Source organism: Mixophyes fleayi, chromosome 6 (assembly GCF_038048845.1).
Source record: "Mixophyes fleayi isolate aMixFle1 chromosome 6, aMixFle1.hap1, whole genome shotgun sequence".
NCBI classification, from domain to species: Eukaryota; Metazoa; Chordata; class Amphibia; order Anura; family Limnodynastidae; genus Mixophyes; species Mixophyes fleayi.
The window spans coordinates 189,028,759-189,050,045 of record NC_134407.1 but is presented as its reverse complement, the minus strand read 5'-3'; the positions used below and the strand labels follow the sequence as shown (position 1 = coordinate 189,050,045).

The 21,287-nt window shown below is 42.4% G+C and overlaps 1 protein-coding gene across 2 annotated transcripts in view; it reads right to left on the bottom strand.

Moving 5' to 3' along the window:
- The window catches only part of VSTM2L (V-set and transmembrane domain containing 2 like), a 49,239-nt gene that overhangs the window by 4,025 nt on the left and 23,927 nt on the right, over window positions 1-21,287 (bottom strand). The window contains exon 3 of one of the 2 annotated variants that reach the window (XM_075177650.1): window positions 2,485-2,529. In XM_075177650.1, coding sequence (XP_075033751.1) covers window positions 2,485-2,529 — 45 coding nt within the window. Of the gene's footprint in view, window positions 1-2,484; window positions 2,533-21,287 lie in introns of both variants that reach the window. The other variant, XM_075177649.1, reaches the window with a different exon arrangement.

Here is a 21,287-nt window from a genome sequence, read left to right as displayed (position 1 = left end):
ATGTAAGCTCGAATGAGCAGGGCCCCTCTCCCCTCCTGTCTCCATACCCATTCTTCTGCTCCGTATTTACTCCATTTGTCTGCCCGGAGCTTCTGAAGCATTGGTACTTTGTGTTTACTGTTCTGTACTGTTTCACCCTGTATGGTTTACTGTTTGTATTATGTACAGCTCTGCGGATACCTTGTGGCGCCTAACAAATAAAGGATAATAATAATAATAATCATGCCACTGTTTGCCAGAAAGCATGTGGGAGAACTTCATACATAGAAGATGTAGATTCTATGGTCCTATGAGACCAAGGGGTTGATTTACTAAACCTTCTTCAAGGAAAGTGAAGTTGGTGCCCTGTAGCAAGTGATATTTGCACCAAATCCCTTTAGGGATGTTACATGATTAAATAGATGTGGTCTAAACAATGTGTCCTCATTTTGTCTCCCAAAATATGATAATCCTAGCAATCTTGTGGTGGCCTTGTGCAGTCAGACTACTGGGCAGTCACTATGGGATAGATTTACAAAAGCTTCTAAAATGAAAACTTGGATGTGCTACCCATAGCAACCTATCAGATTTTAGCCATCATTTTGTAGAATGTACTAGAGAAATGATCGCTAGAATCTGATGAGTTGCTATAGGCAACATCACCACTTTTTCTTGTTAGGGGCTTTAGTAAATCTAAGGGTCTTTTACAAACATAAAAAATGTGCCTCTCTGCATATATGTCATTTTCTTACATACTGAGCCAATTTCTGCACATGGATCTGCATATCAAGATGATAGTGTCTGCAAGGAGTACAAAAGGCTAGACATAGACAGATTGAATGCCTGCTTCTAGCTGGGAACATGCCACACACACAAATGTGTCACTTACTAGAGGCAGTCACAATGTCCATTCACTCTCAAGACATAAATGATGCTTGAACACACAGTAAATTAAAAAAAAGTTGAAATGAATGAAGAGGCTGGTTTTCAAGTGGACATTTTTAGCTTGTAAATGTTCAGCAGAAGGCACTGAATTTGCAGGTGTGAATTCAGCTGTATTGTCATCATTTATTTATATAGCGCCACTAATTCCGCAGCGCTGTACAGTCCCTGCCCCATTGGAGCTTACAGTACATACACACGTCAATTTTGTTAGCAGCCAATTAACCTACCAGTATGGTTTAGGAGGAAATCCACTCAAACATAGGGAGAACATACAAACTCCTCACAGATAAGGCCATGGTCGGGAATTGAACTCATGACCCCAGTGCTGTAAGACAGAAGTGCTAACCACTAAGCCACCGTGCTGTCCACACAAAACTTATGTTACTAGTCGTTATATGTAGGCAAGCAAGGCTAACCAAACAAGTCATTTACCAATAAATGCAAATGTGCAGTAATACATTAGCACATGAACCTTTATCGACCAGCACAGTTTAGAGAATAAAAGCAAATGTATCATTGCTTCCTATGACTTTTTTCATATTTGCATTTTGTAAGTAACTCCCATTCTGTCTTATGGTTTGCCAGTTGAACAGACAGTTCTTACCAATTCTTATCTAAGCGCCAACTCACCAGATAAAAACCAAATCAGTCATACACAGACATGCAGGAGTTAAAAAAATTATGACAAAATACTGAGTTTAAAACCCCAATATTTCTGGTTGTTGGGCCTGATTCATTAAGGAAAGGGAAAGTAAACCACAAAAAGGAGTAAATTTGCTCCTGGACAAACCATGTTACAATGCAAGGGGTGCAAATTAGTTTTTTATTTTGCACATAAATTAAATACAGGCTGTTTTTTCGTGTAGCACAGAAATACTTAGTTTTATTTTTACACTGAAATTAAAGTGAATCTAGGAAATGCCCTACCCCAACTCTAAATCTATCCCAACATTTTATATTTACCTCCTCCTCCAATGCAACATGGTTTTGCCCAGGTGCAAAGTTACTCCTTTGTTTGTTTTACTTTCCTCAATGAATCAGACCCGTTATTTTTTTATTTAAACCTCCATTTAATATGCTACCATTCTAAATGTATTTATGTATTTCAACAGTGGGGCAGCATCTCTGTCCAACTCTCCCATTGCTGCCAAATGCAACTTCCTCTCGCCAACAGAGCAAGATCAATATCAATATATCTGCAGTTAATTATCTTTCCTTCCAAACTGATCAGCTCCTGGTATTTGCCATTCTGTGAATTATAAATCCCACTCGGCCCGGAAAGGAAAGCAATGTAAATCAGATTAATGTTCCGCTGCTCGCTAGACTCCCATTAGTTCTTCAAGACGCTTGAGGGCACAGCTCCAAGTGTGGGCATGAGAAACTAGAAGGACAAACGAGACTATCTGGTATTGCATTGAAAATAGGTAAAATGAGCGATGTGTTTCAGAGAGATATGTAGCCAAAGCTTGAAGACAATTAATTATTATGTACAGTTGTTTTGTGTATGAAAGTGTTGGCCCCACACATTTGACAGGTAATATAGATGCCCTTGACACTCACACTTATCTTAGTGGCTCCTTTCTCAGGGTTCCCCGGGACAGATTTCTGCTGTAAAATAAAAAGAAACCACACTTAGAAATAAGTCATAGCAATAACAATACAGGCCCATCCGGTGGTGAAGTGAGACACTGATGAAAACAATAGAAGGGCTGCGCTCAACCCCAATTTAGGCAAGGGCAGCAATACTCAGGAATTTCAGATACTCAGATTTCTTACATTCCCTGAAGAAATCTGCAGAGCAGATGAAACGCGTTGGACACACCCACATCCGCTAGACACAACAGGATATCCGGATTTTGCGTTCCACGCTGGAACGCACTCCGTTCTTCCCCGCTGTTCTGTTTCATTACCCACATGGTTTGTGAGCTTCACTGTTACAATTGCCGCTTGGATATCATCTGGACCGCGGTCCCTGGATCCTGATGTCTTTGGTCAGGTACCCTGCCACATATATTTTGTGATCTGAAAGTGTGAGGACCGGCTCTCTGATCCCCAAAAGTTTGTCTCCATCTATCGGATTTATCTCATTGTGACGTTTTGGATAGGAAGCTTATTTTCAATTTCATTGGGATTCCCTGTGAAAGGGTTCACGCTGGAACCCTGCTGGATTTTATGATTGACTTTTTTATTGGTATAATTTTACATATATCTTATTATTTTTAATCTGTTTGGCACATGATGTTACAGAGCTATGTTTTTTAGTTCACTATGTGTATGACCAATCACTGATTAAACCCTTGGTTTTTACTTTTCATATTGTTCATCATTTTCACTTTTTATTTGATTTTATTTTCAAATGGTATTGTCTCATATTCATATAGCCTCCTTATACCATTCTCTCAAATTGAGTCATACACTTGACCACTTCAATTCATTGTATTCTGATGTATATTCACCAATAGTACAAGTTATATGCACCTACATCTATCATTCAATAACATTTGATCAGTGTATATCCACATTTTTGGCAATTGAGCGCAGTACATTGTGTGTGAAGTGAGACACTGTCAGTAGAGAGATCGCATCTCACCTTTATTACACGTAATTATCCATTATAAGCTAGGACACATCTCTACGGTCACCAGTTACAAGAAAAATAAACCAGTAGGAACCAGTAACTTATAGCTCCAGTCTCCTTTGTCTCAGTGGAGATAAAAATAACCTGTCCTACTGTGACTAGGCAGAGGAAATTATAGGGGAAGAGGTCATTACAAGAATAACAGTATTGGAAAGCAGCACAAGCGAAACTTAGAGGGCAAATATAAGAAAATAATAAGACGTGCACATCTATTTATTTTATCTACCTAGTTTATTTTATTTTGCCCAACTTACTAACAGAAGGTAATAGTAAGATGATTTCTCCCATCTAGGGCGTGTGAATAAATGGTAAGTACTGTAGAATTAGCAAGAACATTAGTGAAGAAATGTCAGCTTAAAATATACAATGTCTCTGCTTGAATGCAGCTTTATACATTTCTCACATTCCCAAACTGTTTTATATACATAGGATATACGATTTGAAGAAATCATGTTATGTTTAGAAATACCACCTTGCTGAACTCTGCTGATACTTTTCATATATTTGAATGTTTCTGTCATATCTCCTTTATCTCTTCTGTTAAATTGCACTGCAGTTTTTACCTGATAACATTTGTTATGTATCTCTCCCATCCCTTCTCTTAACTTTTTGTATTTTTGGAGAAAGGGACTGCAGAACACAGGTCAAAAAGAGGCATTTTCATTCTGACTAACATGATATTCCAGCAGCAAATACACACGTCTTTGGATCTTGTTGACTATTTAGAGTAAAACAACATTACATTTTTTTTAAAAAAATTTTTTTGCAATTCCCTTAATTTCATTATGTTCATAGTTTTACAGTTATCATAGTTAATCCTATTGACTTTTGTGTAGTGGAACACTTGCCATTCACCTCTAATTTTAACCGTCAGTGAAGATTGGTTAAAGATTTGGTTAATGGCATGTACGTTTTTATGCTCTTGGATATTAGTGGTTAGCACTTCTGCCTCACAGCACTGGAGTCATGAGTTTGATTCCCGACCATGGCCTTATCTGTGAGGAGTTTGTATGTTCTCACTGTGTTCGCGTGGGTTTTCTCCGGGTGCTCCGGTTTCCTCCCACACTCCAAAAACATATTGGTAGGTTATTTGGCTGCAATTAAATTGACCCTAGTCTCTCTCACTTTGTGTGTGTGTATGTTAAAGAATTTAGACTGTAAGCTTCAGTGGGGCAGGGACTGATTTGAGTTCTCTGTACAGCGCTGCAGAATTAGTGGCGCTATATAAATAGCTGATGATGATTATGATAGTATCTGGACTCATTAATATAACTACTTTTCATTTTGCAAGTTCAAATAACACCTCTTCTGTAGTAAATACTTGCATCTACAGTACATTAGGATGTGTCTTTCCCCTCTAGTGTAGATAACCCCTTTAAATTTAACAGTTAATTCAGAGTTATGTTGCCAGTCTGCTATTTCATTTTCTCTTTTCAACCCCCTTCAGATTTCTTTAATGTATCTAAAATACATTTGGTTACACTTTTCTACTGTCTGTAGAGTCTTTTTTTTCTATTTATACTTCAGTATATTTAATTGTGTGTTTAGTCTTTTTTAGACTAGCTTTGTATGCTTGTTTTATCCCCATCTGCTTGGGTATGTCTATAGTTATCATAAGCATTTTTTTTTTACCTCTTAGAACAATAGGCACTTCTTTCGAGAACTATAATGTATTTTTCTTCTTTATGCTTTTACTAAGATATCAGAAACGTAAGGTTCTGTTGCATTTAATAATGTATTGTTTAGTTTAATCCATTGTTCCTGCACTCCACGTCCATTCTAACCCTGCCTTTGATTCACACAAGTGATTTCTTATTTAAGGACCTTTCTAAAAATCTAAAATCTTTATTTTGGTGCGGTTCCACTTTACTGCTGTCTGTATATTAAACCAAACTGACCGATGGTCTCTAGACACCATGTTATCTCCTACAGACATGTATGTGAGAACTAATGCTAGAATTGTTTCCTTGTGTCTTGGCTCCCTTACTAATTGCTTGAGAGATGCCCAGTGGAAGCAATCTAGAATGTCACTACTACTGATTGATTTAGCAACTGGCAGATTCCAGTCTACATCGGGCATCTCCTATAATTATCACTCACATTTAATTTAATAGTGGGGATTATAATTAAGGTGTGGCTATGGGACCTTTAATTTAATGCTGGGGTGGTTTGGGGGCTATTATTTAAATGTGAATATGAATTATTTAATATCAGGGACGAGTGTGAAAAAAGATATATTCATTAAATGTAAATGTTATTAATGTTTGGGAGGGAGAGAAGAGAATTTTAATTTAGTAAATGGGAATGCTATTAATTTAATGTTGGGGCTGGTTGGGTAGGGGGTGGTAATTGTTAGATGTGAATACTATTAATTTTGTTTAATTTAATAGATGGGGCTGGTTGCAGGGAGGCCTAAACAGTAAACGTAGGTGCCATTGATTTAACAGTGGGGCTGGTTGGGGATTTTTACATTTTATGTACCTGTCTTTTTTCAAAATAGGACCCCAACATTCCAGGATCCGGATGAGCAGAAACTGAGCTTAAGACACCAGCAGTACACAGGTGGTGAACGCTGCTAGAACATGTAGGACAAAGGAAGACAGTCTGTCAACTGTCCTGAACCTGGTGGGGCAGTTCCAAATTTGGGTGACTATCCCACTTAATCAGGATTTGGACTGACTGCAAGGACAGTTGGGAGATATGTACCACTTTATATTGCCCTGCTTGTGCAGGGACAGCTATGTGACACCTAGCAGTAGTACACACAGTAGTGCCCATGTAGTTGTTTAAAATGATATTAGACCATAGGGACCCCCTGTTTTAAGTCCACCAAGACCCCCAGAGCCTTAATCCAGCTCTGGGATGGCTAGAGCTGAGGGGTAACATATGAAGTTAAACAGACAAGGGGAGGCATTGAAACAGACAAGGGGCAGAAATCTTTTTTCTTTTACTTAATAAGTATGGGACAAGGCAAGGGGACAGTGGGCAGAAGAGACATGGAAGAAACAGGAGGAGGGCAGAAATGAGACAAATGGGGCAGACGAAACAGTGCAGACATGACGCCAAGTAACAAAGGAGATAGGAGCGGCAAAAGGAGGGGTCAATAGTCAAAAGAGACATGCATAATACAAGGAGCAGGTTTGAGACAGGAGTATGGTGGGGGGTGGGGGACAAACAGACATGGTTAATACAAAGGGATCAAATACAAACTATCTGAGCTATACTTTATACTATGAGTGGGAGCAGCAATGTATACTGTGGGAGTGGGAGCAGCAATGTATAATGTTGGAGTGGGAGCAGCAATGTATAATGTGGGAGTGGGAGCAGCAATGTATAATGTGGGAGTGGGAGCAGCAATGTATAATGTGAGAGTGGGAGCAGCAATGTATAATGTTGGAGTGGGAGCAGCAATGTATAATGTGGGAGTGGGAGCAGCAATGTATAATGTTGGAGTGGGAGCAGCAATGTATAATGTGAGAGTGGGAGCAGCAATGTATACTGTGGGAGTGGGAACAGTAATGTATAATATGGGAGTGGGAGCAGTAATGTATAATGTGGGAGTGGGAGCAGCAATGTGTAATGTGGGAGTGGGAGCAGCAATGTATAATGTGGGAGTGGGAGCAGCAATGTATAATGTGGGAGTGGGAGCAGCAATGTATAATGTGGGAGTGGGAGCAGCAATGTATAATGTGAGAGTGGGAGCAGCAATGTATAATGTTGGAGTGGGAGCAGCAATGTATAATGTGGGAGTGGGAGCAGCAATGTATAATGTTGGAGTGGGAGCAGCAATGTATAATGTGGGAGTGGGAAAGCAATGTATAATGTGAGAGTGGGAGCAGCAATGTATACTGTGGGAGTGGGAACAGTAATGTATAATATGGGAGTGGGAGCAGTAATGTATAATGTGGGAGTGGGAGCAGCAATGTGTAATGTGGGAGTGGGAGCAGCAATGTGTAATGTGGGAGTGGGAGCAGCAATGTATAATGTGGGAGTGGGAGCAGTAATGTATAATGTGGGAGTGGGAGCAGTAATGTATAATGTGGGAGTGGGAGCAGTAATGTATAATGTGGGAGTGGGAATAGCAATGTATAATGTGGGAGTGGGAGCAGTAATGTATAATGTGGGAGTGGGAACAGTAATGTATAATGTGGGAGTGGGAGCAGCAATGTATAATGTGGGAGTGGGAACAGCAATGTATAATGTGGGAGTGGGATCAGTAATGTATAATGTGGGAGTGGGAGCAGCAATGTATAATGTGGGAGTGGGAACAGTAATGTATAATGTGGGAGTGGGAGCAGCAATGTGTAATGTGGGAGTGGGAGCAGCAATGTGTAATGTGGGAGTGGGAGCAGCAATGTATAATGTGGGAGTGGGAACAGTAATGTATAATGTGGGAGTGGGAGCAGTAATGTATAATGTGGGAGTGGGAACAGTAATGTATAATGTGGGAGTAGGAGCAGTAATGTATAATGTGGGAGTGGGAGCAGTAATGTATTATGTGGGAGTGGGAGCAGCAATGTATAATGTGGGAGTGGGAAAAGCAATGTATAATGTGAGAGTGGGAGCAGCAATGTATAATGTGGGAGTGGGAGCAGCAATGTATAATGTGGGAGTGGGAAAAGCAATGTATAATGTGAGAGTGGGAGCAGCAATGTATACTGTGGGAGTGGGAACAGTAATGTATAATGTGGGAGTGGGAGCAGTAATGTATAATGTGGGAGTGGGAACAGTAATGTATAATGTGGGAGTGGGAGCAGTAATGTATAATGTGGGAGTGGGAGCAGTAATGTATAATGTGGGAGTGGGAACAGTAATGTATAATGTGGGAGTGGGAGCAGCAATGTATAATGTGGGAGTGGGAACAGCAATGTATAATGTGGGAGTGGGATCAGTAATGTATAATGTGGGAGTGGGAGCAGCAATGTATAATGTGGGAGTGGGAACAGTAATGTATAATGTGGGAGTGGGAGCAGCAATGTATAATGTGGGAGTGGGAGCAGTAATGTGTAATGTGGGAGTGGGAGCAGCAATGTGTAATGTGGGAGTGGGAGCAGCAATGTATAATGTGGGAGTGGGAGCAGGAATGTATAATGTGGGAGTGGGAACAGTAATGTATAATGTGGGAGTGGGAACAGTAATGTATAATGTGGGAGTGGGAGCAGTAATGTATAATGTGGGAGTGGGAGCAGTAATGTATAATGTGGGAGTGGGAATAGCAATGTATAATGTGGGAGTGGGAGATGACATCATGGGGTATATTTATCAAGCTGTGAGTAACCAGGCGGGTTTGACAAGCGGAGATGTTGCCTATAGCAACCAATCAGATTCTAATTAGCATTTATTATAGTACATTTTACAAAATGACAACTAGAATCTGATTGGTTGCTATAGGCAACATCTCCACTTTTTTAAACCCACCAGAAACTCGCAGCTTGATAAATATACCCCATGACTCATTCACACTTGAGATGTAAAATGTAACCAAAAAGAAAGTAATCTTAATGTTATCTTAATTTTTATTCTTTACCATTAAAATAACTGAATGGTAAAGAATGAAAACTTCAACGTGCTGCCTTGGAAGTATAGTAACGCCATATACTGTCCACAAAAGTTAATATCTTCTATTTTACAGCATTTAAATCCAGTTGTCAACCATCAAATATGCCTGGAAGTTGGATGACAAGTATAGAGGTATTAACTCAGTTATGAATGGGCCAAAAACACTGTTCAATGGGCCATCTAGTTGTGCCAAATGTTGTCAGCCCTTCACTATCACAATGCGGCTATTTGGCATCAATAATCTGGGCCCTTTAAGCTGGGCTGTAAAAGCAGATGGGGGCTGTGTGTGTGGCAATGTTGGTCAGAGGGTTGTTGTCTTGCGTTAGCAGTGTAGAGGATGGTAATAGGGTAATTAAGGGAGATTAAGATGGTGGTTGAGGAATATTATAAGCTTGTCTGAAGAGGTGGGTTTTCAGTGAACGCTTGAAGGTTTGAAGACTAGAGAAAAGTCTTACTGTGCGAGGGAGGGAATTCCACAAAGTGGGTGCAGCCCGGAAAAAATCCTGTAACCAAGAATGGGAGGATGTGATGAGAGTGGAGGAGAGACGTAGATAGGATTTGTATAATGATCATTTAGAATCACATAGATTGTACTATGGTTGGCCATAGACCAAAATTGTGACAAGTTCGTACTGTGCCTGCCATTGCCCCTTAATGCTCCCTCTATCCTTCTACGATTAGTCGACGTTTGAGTTAACAGTTGTTATCAGCTCTCTGCTGACAGCATCTATCATTAAATTACCCAGTACAGTATTTCTATTACTGCCTCTTATCCAAGCACACAGTTACTCACAGAGATTGGGAGAGACAGAATTAAGGAACACGACCTAAGCTGTAAGAAGATTACAAATTTAATATTTATGACTAACTCCATCATTAAAGATACATTATCACTGTAAAAGAACTTGCGTCTATAGCGTACCATTTTGAAATGTCTTCTGTGAAAGAATTGGCTAAGAGTGATCAATGCACCAAACCGTAGCGTTTTGATGGGTGTCTTTTCTTATTATAGAGCTGAAACCTTGCAACCATGAACAAGTCACTATATTAGTATTCCCCGCCATCAATTAATTAACTAATGCGCAGGGGTATAGCAATAAAGGTTACCCGGCCTTATGCTCATAACAGTATGTTGCCTTTGGCATGGATATAATTTTTACAATGCTGTTTCATACCGTGTGCCATGCATATAGATTATGTAGATTCAGCGTGAAAGGTGTTTATATTTAGTCAGTGTTATCAGCAAGTTACTGGGAGATAACATGTTAGTGCCTTTTTTTTTATTTCTTTGTTAAATCTAGATTGTATTTGCAGCAGTATTTCTGTACTAAAAACTAGTCTTAAGGAGCAAAGCTCCATATAAATGGGCCCAGCAGCTGGTTTACTCAAATCATCAGCAGGCCAGGGGGTGAATGTATCAAGTTGTGATTTTCTGGCGGGTTTGAAAAGTGGAGATGTTGCTTATAGCAACCAATCAGATTCTAGCTACTATTTATTTAGTATATTGTACAAAATGAAAGCTAGAATCTGATTGGTTGATATAGACAACATCTCCACTTTTTCAAACCAACCGGGAACTCGCAGCTTGATACTTTTACCCCCCAGGTCTCTCCTAGATTTAGACATATATGTACAAAGAGTGGAATAGTCTATAGCTGATGTATCTACTTTAGTGTGCTCGGACAGTATACGCAGTGAGATGTGAACATCGACTGGCCACATCTACCATCCATCTCATTGTACATCCGATGTGGGTTGGAAGTCTGTTTATGCCCATACACTTGGTCATTTGCAGCCATTAAGGTTTAAAATAGCCCTAAGTGGCTGTCCAAGTCACTGGTAAATGCTGGTTATCTCTGTGCAATATATGTCTATTAGTGGGGAGTATATGTACATTATATGGCTGGAAATGGATGTATAGCTCTTTAATATAAGGCTGTCAATGGGGGTATCACACTACCTGGTTTTTACATTTATTTATTATTTTAAACAGTGTCCGTTATGTAAAATCAGGAGCAGGAGTGTAGTAAGGGGGAAGGTCATATTGCCATTGGCAGGGGCAGGCTGGGCCAGGGGCAGGGGGCATCTGCCCCCCCAGGCTGGTCCCATAGTGAGCTACCATGAGCTGAGTCACTGGGCCACCCGCATTTACTTTCCTTTAAAATGTTTCTAATAGGCTGCTGAGTCTTGCTCCCCGAGCTAAAATTTGCCAGCCCTCCCCTGGCCATTGGGAATGGTGTTCTGACACTTTTTTCACTGCAGGAACTGAATTCTGTCATGTCTCTCTCTTTCCCTTCTGCAAAATGGTCACTGTTACATCACCATATCATGTGACTACTGCAGTCACATGGTACATTGAGCAGGCTCCAGAGCAGACAAGGTGAGGTGGAGCACAGTTTGGTGAGGAAAGGCATGAGGGGCACAGACTAATAAGAAGGGGAGCGTGTGTGACACAGACTGGTTAGGACGGGGGTATGGGCAAGCTCTTCATGTAGTGGGTGATGGACTGGTGATGGACTTCCAGTCTTTGCTTTGGTATTTTATCAGAGATTCAGGCAAAACATTTGGATTACAAGTGGGTGAATTCCAATGGCTGAATGCAATACATGAACAGCAGTAAAGATGCACTGATCAAAAGTCTATAGCAGAGGAGCAGGGTATTCTTGCCTAGGTGGCTTTGACCCAGTAAAGTTAGTGGTCTGTATTTGGTTGGTGTATAAGCTTGTTCTTTTGGTCAGTACAGAAATAGACCTAGCAACACTTCACCACCCTCCCCACCCTGCCTCACAGAGGAGTCTTCTCCTACAAGAGCAAGTGTGTTGGGTGGAGGATATTATATTATTATTATTTTTTATTATTATTATTTATTTATAGGGCGCCACTAGGTATCCGTAGCGCCGTACAGGGACAGACAGAAATACGGTACAGGGTGAGACATCACGGAACAGTTAACAAAAAGCACAGTAACTCGGAAGCTCAAAGTACAGCTAGATGACAGGCGAGAGCCCCAGCGGGGTAGCTAGAGGGGTAGAAGGGCCTCACGGAAGTGACAAGGAGCTGGAGAGCAGAGTTAAGGTGGTGGAGAACAGGAGGAGAGGAGGCCCTGCTCGAAGGAGCGTACAATCTAAGGGGAGGGTAAGACGGACAGAGACGCAAGGGTAGGAGGAGGAAAGGGGGAGAGCGGAGGCAAAGACGGAGGGGGGGTGAGAGGAGAGCGATGAGGAGGGAGGTAGGTGGGAGACAGAAAGGAGGGCAGTTAAGTGGGGGACTGGAAGGCTATATTATAAATATACTATAAATATTATGATGTTATATGGAAAATAGGGCGGGATATTAATGTTATGTGGGGGCTGTTGGGGCAGTATTAATTTTATGTGGGGGCAGGATGGGGGTTATTAATGTTATGTGGGGCTGGTGAGGTAGAATTTATGTACAGTAGGGGATCTTTAGTAGATGTAGGGGGCATTAATGTAATGTGAGGTTGGTGGGGCCTATTAATATATTGTAGGAGCTATATCTATATAAAATGTGCGGGCTAATAATTTAATGTTGGGGCTAGCTCAGTGGCGGATCCAGGGGGGGGCGATCGGGGCCTTCGCCCCCCCTAGCAGCAAAAAGCTAGGTCCCAGCCGCCGATTAAAACGGGAGGGGCGGGGCTAAGCGCAAGCGAGGCGGGGCTAAATGTGGGCCAGCCAATCAGAGTGGTCCCAGCCGGCGACCACAACGGGAGGGGGCGGAGCCAATCGCGGGCAGAAGGCGGGGTTAACGCAGGCCAGCCAATCAGAGCAAAGGAGGGGCGTGATTATGCAAAATCCCCCCCCCCCCCCAAACATAAAGTCTAGATCCGCCCCTGGGCTAGCTGAGGCAACTTTGAATGTGTCTGGAGGGGAAATTGGCCCATTTATTAAATGTAAATACTATTAAATTGATGTGGGAGATGAAGGAATATTTACTACATTTGGGTACTATTGATTTAATGTTAGGACTAGGTGGGGGGAGTGAGGCCTAGTGTTTTCAGCTTTCCAAGATGTGAATATTAATTATCCCTTCTACAAACAGGGCCCCAATAGTCCAGGATCCAGACAAGCAGCACCTTATGCTGTAGCCCCTTTAAACCTATTGTTAATCTGGCTCTGAGCATGGGTGAGAAATTGGGCCGCCATAGAGTCTCAAGAAGCAAAGGAATTAATGGTAAATAATCTGTTCTTGTCTAGTTTGGACTCCATGGCAGCCATGACTATGGGATGCACCAAAGCTATACAATAGGGAGGCCCACACAATGAACAAAGTCAGCCAGATATGCTGCAAATTAAAAAATATATATTTGGAAGCTGAACTAACAACATTTCTTTCAAGCTGAGCATCCAAGGGGGACAGAATATCCAGATGATAGTGACTAGTGAAAGTATGAATAAATGACCACCCAGCTGAAAAACTGTGCTGAAAAAAACAGAGCCTTGCTTGCCCAAGATGTTGCCACTGCTTAAGTTGAGTGGGCACTGAAGATCTCTGGCAACTTACAACCATTACCCTTGTAGGCCTGTTTAATAACTTCTCTGTTCCAGCTGAAGATGGTTTATTTAGAGGGACCATACACTCTTCAGGTCCCAGGCCAAAGTACATGTAGCTGTTCTGTCTTCCTGAGTCCTCTTGTTCTAGACAGATATATGGAGATTGCTTTCACTAGATCCAGTGAATGCAGGTTTTTGTTTTTTATCATCTTTTGGCTGTGGATAAAATAACGGCAGCACCACTTCCTGATTAATGTGGATTCTAGAAACCACCATAGCTCTCAGTCCTACTTTATCCAAGTAGATATTGAGAAACGGTTTCTTGCACCATAGTGCTTGTAACTCCCCCACTCTGCAAGCCATTGTAATTGCTATCAAGAAAATTACTCTGTGTCATCCATCTCAAGGAGACTTTCTGCAGAGGCTCAAAGGGGTCAGACGTCAGTGCATTTAGAACTAAATTAAGATACCATTCAGTCATGAAGGAGGACTGATGGATAAAGGAATCCTCTTCACTTCTACTGAAGAATCATATAACAAAATCTTGTGAGGTTATCTTAGTGTCAAAGAATTTGCTCAATTCTAATACTTGTACCTTTAAAGTAGGTAATACAAGACCTTTGCTGAAACCATCCTGAAGGAAGACAAGGATCTGTGGAATGGTAGCTTCTACTGGGTTCAGTCTAGAGCCACACCAGGCAATAAACTTCTTCCAAATCCTGTGATAGATATATGAAGAGTTCTTATACCTTGCCTGTAATAAGGTACAGATTGCCTGTTCTGATACCCATCTTGTTCTGAACAAGGTCTGCTCAATCTCCATGCCATGGTAGCCAGCATCTCTGGATTTGAATGCAGAATTGGGCATTGGAATAGTAGATCTGACAGAAGACTCAAAGACCAGACTGGAATGTCTAAGGAATCATTAGGACATCTCTGCCTCTGATTTTGGATCCCTGTCTTGAATGAAGAATCCTGGTAAGTTTTGCATTTCTTCTTGTCACCATGTCTGCAGCTGGTGTGCTAGGAACTGACACTTGATACTTGAACTTAATTAAAATTTGCAGACTTTCATAGAGATATTTACTCTGTCTTGGCAGATGGGACTCTTGATTGAACAAAAAGGTTTCTGATACTGATGAAACTATATCTTGTACCCATTTTTTACAATGTTCAGTACCTACTGATCTGTGATGGAGTGGGTCCACATACAAAGCTATTCTGCCCCCTACTGGTAACACTGGAGGCTGATCTTGGTAAAGTCATTTATGAGTTCCCTGATTTCCTTTCCCTTCCTTATTCTTGAAAGTCCAAAAAGATTGCTTAGAAGTAGCTGGCATATTCTGTCTACCATATTGGTCTGCCTGGCTTAAAACTCCTCACATACCTGAAGTGATGATGAGCTGAAGAAGGGTACCTAGACCCTTTGTCTTGCGGAAGGTGTTTGGACCTAGTCTCAGAGGACTTTTGTGAAATACTGGTCAGGCTAGTTTTTGATTGAGCATCTGCTGCCAAGGGCACAGACACCCCCTTTGGGGCCATTGTCCTTGCTGAAAAAGCAATGGTATCCAGTGATGATTCACACAGACATTATATCTCATCCCATAATCTAAGTGCTCTCACCATTGAGGCCACAACCACACAGACTTCACAGCAGTTCCAAAGGAAACATGCAACTCTTATCCATGGGATCTCTGAATAGTTATTGTAGTTCTGGATGACATACTTGCTATTGCGGCAACCACTTTAGGGGCTACACCTAATTTCTTAGCCTCGTCATCAAAGATCTTGGCTTTTTTTTTAACCCTTGCAGGGCACATATATCATCTTTAGCAGCAAATGCCTCTTTCATCCAATCCATAAATTCCTTATTATACTGTTCAGATATTGGCTTTTTCCCCTTGTGACCTACATACTACAGAAAACATTCTTTCAGTCCCTTCATTAGAGACTTGCGCAAGCTCCACACACTCTCTGTATCTTGCTGGCCTTTCTTTCTCCAGGTTCTATAAAAGTACTGAAGAGAAGCCAAATTAGTAACTAACGAAAACAGAGACATGCTACAATGAACCTTAATGCTTAGGGACTTACCTACTGCGGGTCCTCTTCTACTGTTTGGGATCTGAATCAGGTTCTATTGTGAATCACATCCAGCAGATTTAAACTTGACAAACGTTCCCTGTCTGCATGGTAGTTTCTGAAGCACTGTGCTCGCATGGGCAGGCTGCCAACATCCAACAACTGGCGCCAAATTCAAAATTTACTGCAGCAGAACCGCTCCAGAAGGCAGCGGTCTGATTCTACCATGTAACCAGCCCCAATCACAGCTTGCAGCATTGCCTAGTGCGTCGCCGGGATTCTTGGAACAAAGTAAACCCGTACATTTAAAAAATATGTTTTTCCTTCAGCAGCCACACACATTTTGCTCACCGGTGGTACTGATTATCACAACGCTGCAAACGGCGACATGATTAATGAAACCAAAGGTGTGATGCACGACAGCCTCATAATACTGACAGCTTCAAAGGGTGACTTGAAACTATTCAGACGAATGAACATCCCGGCAGTGTACAATGACGTCAGTATCAAGTGCCCGACTAGCATTCATGTTGTTATGCTTCTAATTTAAGGAGGCGCCGGCTGTACAATGTTCTTTAGAAAGCTTACAACATTCTACAACCGGCGCCTCCTTAAATTAGAAGCACCACAACACGAATTGTAGTTGGGCACTTGAAACTGACCCCATTTTACACTGCCGGGATGTTCATTTGTCTGAACAGTTTCAAGTCTCTCTTTGGAGCTGTCAGTATTATGAGGCTGACGGGCTGTTCCATGTCGCTGTTTGAAGCATCGGAATAAGGTACCCAACCCTTCTCCATGAGCACTTAGAATTGTTATTCCACTACCTTATGTATTAATTGTTTCCCTCACCGCTTAGATATAGCCTCATTTTGGAAGGCCATTCTTTCTATCGCTATCCTGATCTGCATCATTACTTTCTGCACACACTACCTGCGTTGCAAAGTATTATATTTAAATGCACATTAGCAAAACATATAAAAGAATATTGTTAATAAGAACGTCACAGTTTACATAGATCAGTCCTTTCCTCTGGAGCAAGAAATATCAGCCTTCATTGAAATCAATTGTCAGCAAAAATAACCATCTGAAAACAGATAATATACAAAGAGGGCACCTAATAGTATAATATTTTACTCAAAAGACACCATCATGTGCAATGATATAGAAGCCGCGTACCAAATATAGAACATGCATATGACTTATCTCATTATCTTTTAGGTCCATCCAATTCTCCTTTCTATCTTTTTAAGTGGAGGCTTGTACACACAAATATAGTGTGAGAATATATGTAATATTAAATGGTGTGTGCTGTAGAAGTAAATATATATTGAACAGCTTTGTACTGGCACTATACATGGGAACTGGAGGCTGTACACTGGGCAGCTTTGTACTGGCAGTATACATGGGAAGTGGAGGCTGTACACTGGGCAGCTATGTACTGGCACTGTACATTGGAACTGGAGCTGTACACTGGACAGCTTTGTACTGGCACTATACATTGGAACTGGAGGCTGTACACTGGGCAGCTTTGTACTGGCACTATACATTGGAACTGGAGGCTGTACACTGGGCAGCTTTGTACTGGGACTATACATTGGAAATAGAGGCTGTACACTGGGCAACTTTGTACTGGCACTATACATTGGAACTGGAGGCTGTACACTGGGCAGCTTTATACTGGCACTATACATTGGAAATAGAGGCTGTACACTGGGCAACTTTGTACTGGCACTATACCAGAGCCGGATTTAGACCTCATAGGGCCCTAGGCAGGATACTGTTTTTGGGCCCCCTCCCTGAAACAATCCATAGCACTATATTTTTGCAGCCTACCATATACCCCTATAGTTACGTAGAAGTGAAAGCATGTGCCGCCGCATGCCTACCATATACCCCTATAGTTAAGTAGATATGAAAGCATGTGCCGCCACGCCACCAAAGGAGGTGAGGGCGTGGCTTGCATCTTTGGGGGCGTACCTAACATGTGAAAAGAGCAAGGCCACCCTGCTGCAGAAAAAGGCACCCCTAAATAATTACCAAACAATCCCGTTTTTTTAAGTAGTTGGGTCAAAACAACATAATAAATATTGAAGTCAGGGCAGAAATACTTACTTAAGTTGTTTGCAAAAATAATACGCATAAATCCAAGTATGTGCTCTTGTCACTTTTGTCCCTCTATCATCACACTGTGCCCCTTCATTGTCACTTTTGCCCCTTCACAATATCACATGTGCCCTTTCCCCATCACCTCTGTGCCCATCACCATCCCCACCTCTGTGCCAATCACCATCACCACTTCTGTGCCAATCACCATCACCACCTCTGTGCCTCTTCACCATCACCACCTCTGTGCCCTTCACCATCACCACTTCTGTGCCAATCACCATCACCACCTCTGTGCCTCTTCACCATCACCACCTCTGTGCCCTTCACCATCACCACCTCTGTGCCCTTCACCATCACCACCTCTGTGCCAATCACCATCACCACCTCTGTGCCCTTCACCATCACCACCTCTGTGCCAATCACCATCACCACCTCTGTGCCCATCACCACTTCTGTGCCAATCACCATCACCACTTCTGTGCCAATCACCATCTCTGTGCCGTTCACCATCACCACCTCTGTGCCCTTCACCACCACCACTTCTGTGCCAATCACCATCTCTGTGCCCTTCACCACTTCTGTGCCCCTTCACCATCACCACTTCTGTGCCCCTTCACCATCACTTCTGTCCCTTGTTTAACTTACCTTCCTATTGAACGCTGCTCCTCCTCCGTCAGTCCAGATGTAAAAGAAAAAAAAAAAAAAGAATGAGTCACGTGATCGCTCGTCGGGTCCCGGCAGCCTCTCCTCCTCTCTCTATCACTGAGACACTGAGAGGAGAAGAGGCTGCCGGGACCCGATTCGCGGCACCCAACCTCCCCTCCCCCGATTCGCGGCACCCCCCCCCCCCCCCCCCGCACGAGTCGCGGGGGGGTGCCGCGAGTCGGGGGAGGGGCCAAATTTTTTTTTTCCATTTTTTTAAAAATTACTCTTGTCCCCCCCAGCTGTGCCCCCCGAGAGCCGCTAGGCCCTAGGCAGGTGCCTAGGTTGCCTAGCGGTAAATCCGGCCCTGCACTATACATTGGAACTGGAGGCTGTACACTGGGCAGCTTTGTACTGGCACTATACATTGGAACTGGAGGCTGTACACTGGGCAGCTTTGTACTGGCACTATACATTGGAAATAGAGGCTGTACACTGGGCAGCTTTGTCCTGGCATTATACATTGGAAGTGGAGGCTGTATACTGGGCAGCATTGTACTAGCACTATACATTGGATTTCGAGGCTGTATACTGGGCAACTTTGTACTGGCACTATACATTGGAACTAGAGGCTGTACACTGGGCAGCTTTTTACTGGCACTATACATTGGAAATAGAGGCTGTACACTGGGCAGCTTTGTCCTGGCATTATACATTGGAAGTGGAGGCTGTATACTGGGCAGCATTGTACTAGCACTATACATTGGATTTCGAGGCTGTATACTGGGCAGCTTTGTACTGGCACTATACATTGGAAATAAAGGCTGTACACTGGGCAGTTTTGTACTGACACTATACATTGGAACTGTAGGCTGTATACTGGGCAGTTTTGTACTGACACTATACATTAGAACTGGAGGCTGTACACTGGGCAGCTTGGTACTGGCAGTATACATTGGAACTGTAGGCTGTATACTGGGCAGCTTTGTACTGGCACTATACATTGGAACTGGAGGCTGTATACTGGGCAGCTTTGTACTGGCACTATACATTGGAACTAGAGGCTGTACACTGGGCAGCTTTGTCCTGGCATTATACATTGGAAGTGGAGGCTGTATACTGGGCAGCTTTGTACTGGCACTATACATTGGAACTGGAGGCTGTATACTGGGCAGTTTTGTAATAGCACTATACATTGGAACTGGAGGCTGTACACTGGGCAGCTTTGTACTGGCACTATACATTGGAACTAGAGGCTGTACACTGGGCAGCTTTGTACTGGCACTATACATTGGAACTGGAGGCTGTATACTGGGCAGCTTTGTACTGGCACTATACATTGGAACTGGAGGCTGTATACTGGGCAGCTTTGTACTGGCACTATACATTGGAAATAGAGGCTGTACACTGGGCAGTTTTGTACTGACACTATACATTGGAACTGTAGGCTGTATACTGGGCAGTTTCGTACTGACACTATACATTGGAACTGGAGGCTGTACACTGGGCAGCTTGGTACTGGCAGTATACATTGGAACTGTAGGCTGTATACTGGGCAGCTTTGTACTGGAGACAGTGCATTAGAACTGGTCAAGAAAAAAAGTAATGTACCGCTAATGAGAATATTAATTGATTGTTTTCTATTGTCTTTTATGGGCTTTGTTAGATAAGATGGGGGTCGGGGATGTTTTCCACAAAATTAAATGTGTTGTGCCTGAAATACTATTCTTTATAATTGTAACATTAAACAAATATTGAGTTTTCAATGTAGACCTAGGAAATCAAAACTCAGTGAAAACCTTCTCTTTTGTATTGCACATAAAAAAGGTCTCTGGGCCATGCAGGTGTGGGATAGGATTATTGGGTTGCATATCGATTTTGAACTTCCATCTTGTAATCTTTCCCTTCAAGAAGTATGTCAACTTATCTCAGATTTAAATCTCGCCGTTTGGAAAGATAGGGGGATTTCTTCCTTATCAGACTTGTTTGCCCAGGGCCTTTTCCTTCCTTTTTCTCTCTTGGATTGCTATAGATTGCCATCCTCGGAGACATATAGGTCCTTGCAACTTAGACACTGGGTTAGAACTGTCCCTAAGACTCCCTACTCCCTCATCTCGTAGTAGTAGAGGCGGAATAACGTTCTGGTATCACTACATCTACTCCCTGATCCCCCCCCGCCAAAACCCCTACAGAAAGCCAGTGGGAAACGGATGTGAATCTCATTTTTACTGAGCAACAATTGGAAAAAATCTATGTAACCTCTCATCGTATGTCAAAATGTATTAACCATACACAGATGCAGTTCAAACTTATCACCCAGCTGTAATTTACCCCGGAGCAGTTAAGTTCTGGCCAAGTAAATCAAAATTTTTCTGGCGCCAATGTGACCAAATAGCCAATATTTTTCATGTCTTCTGGTCATGTCCGGTGCTTCAGCTGCTGTGGAGTGAGGTACTTGCCTTGATCTCTACTGTCTTAACCACCCCTGTTGCTCCAGACCCAGCCCTAGCTCTTCTTCATGGTTACCCAACCTCTATTCCAAAACAAGATCGTTACCTCCTAGGCCACATATTGATAGCCGCTAGAGCAACAATAGCACAAAATTGGAAGTCTCATGCTTCCCCTACCATCACCCGAATAATTTCTAAGATACAATATAGCTTTGAGATGGAAACAATAGATGTGCCCTATTCCTCATCTGCATCAACCCCATCATGAGGTGGTTTAGGTGGCATGAATACATCACAGAGGGCCCTGGGGCTCCCCAAGATACCTCCGATTATCCACTAACTCACTCTCCAGCGGCTCTTATAGAGTCCCCTCAG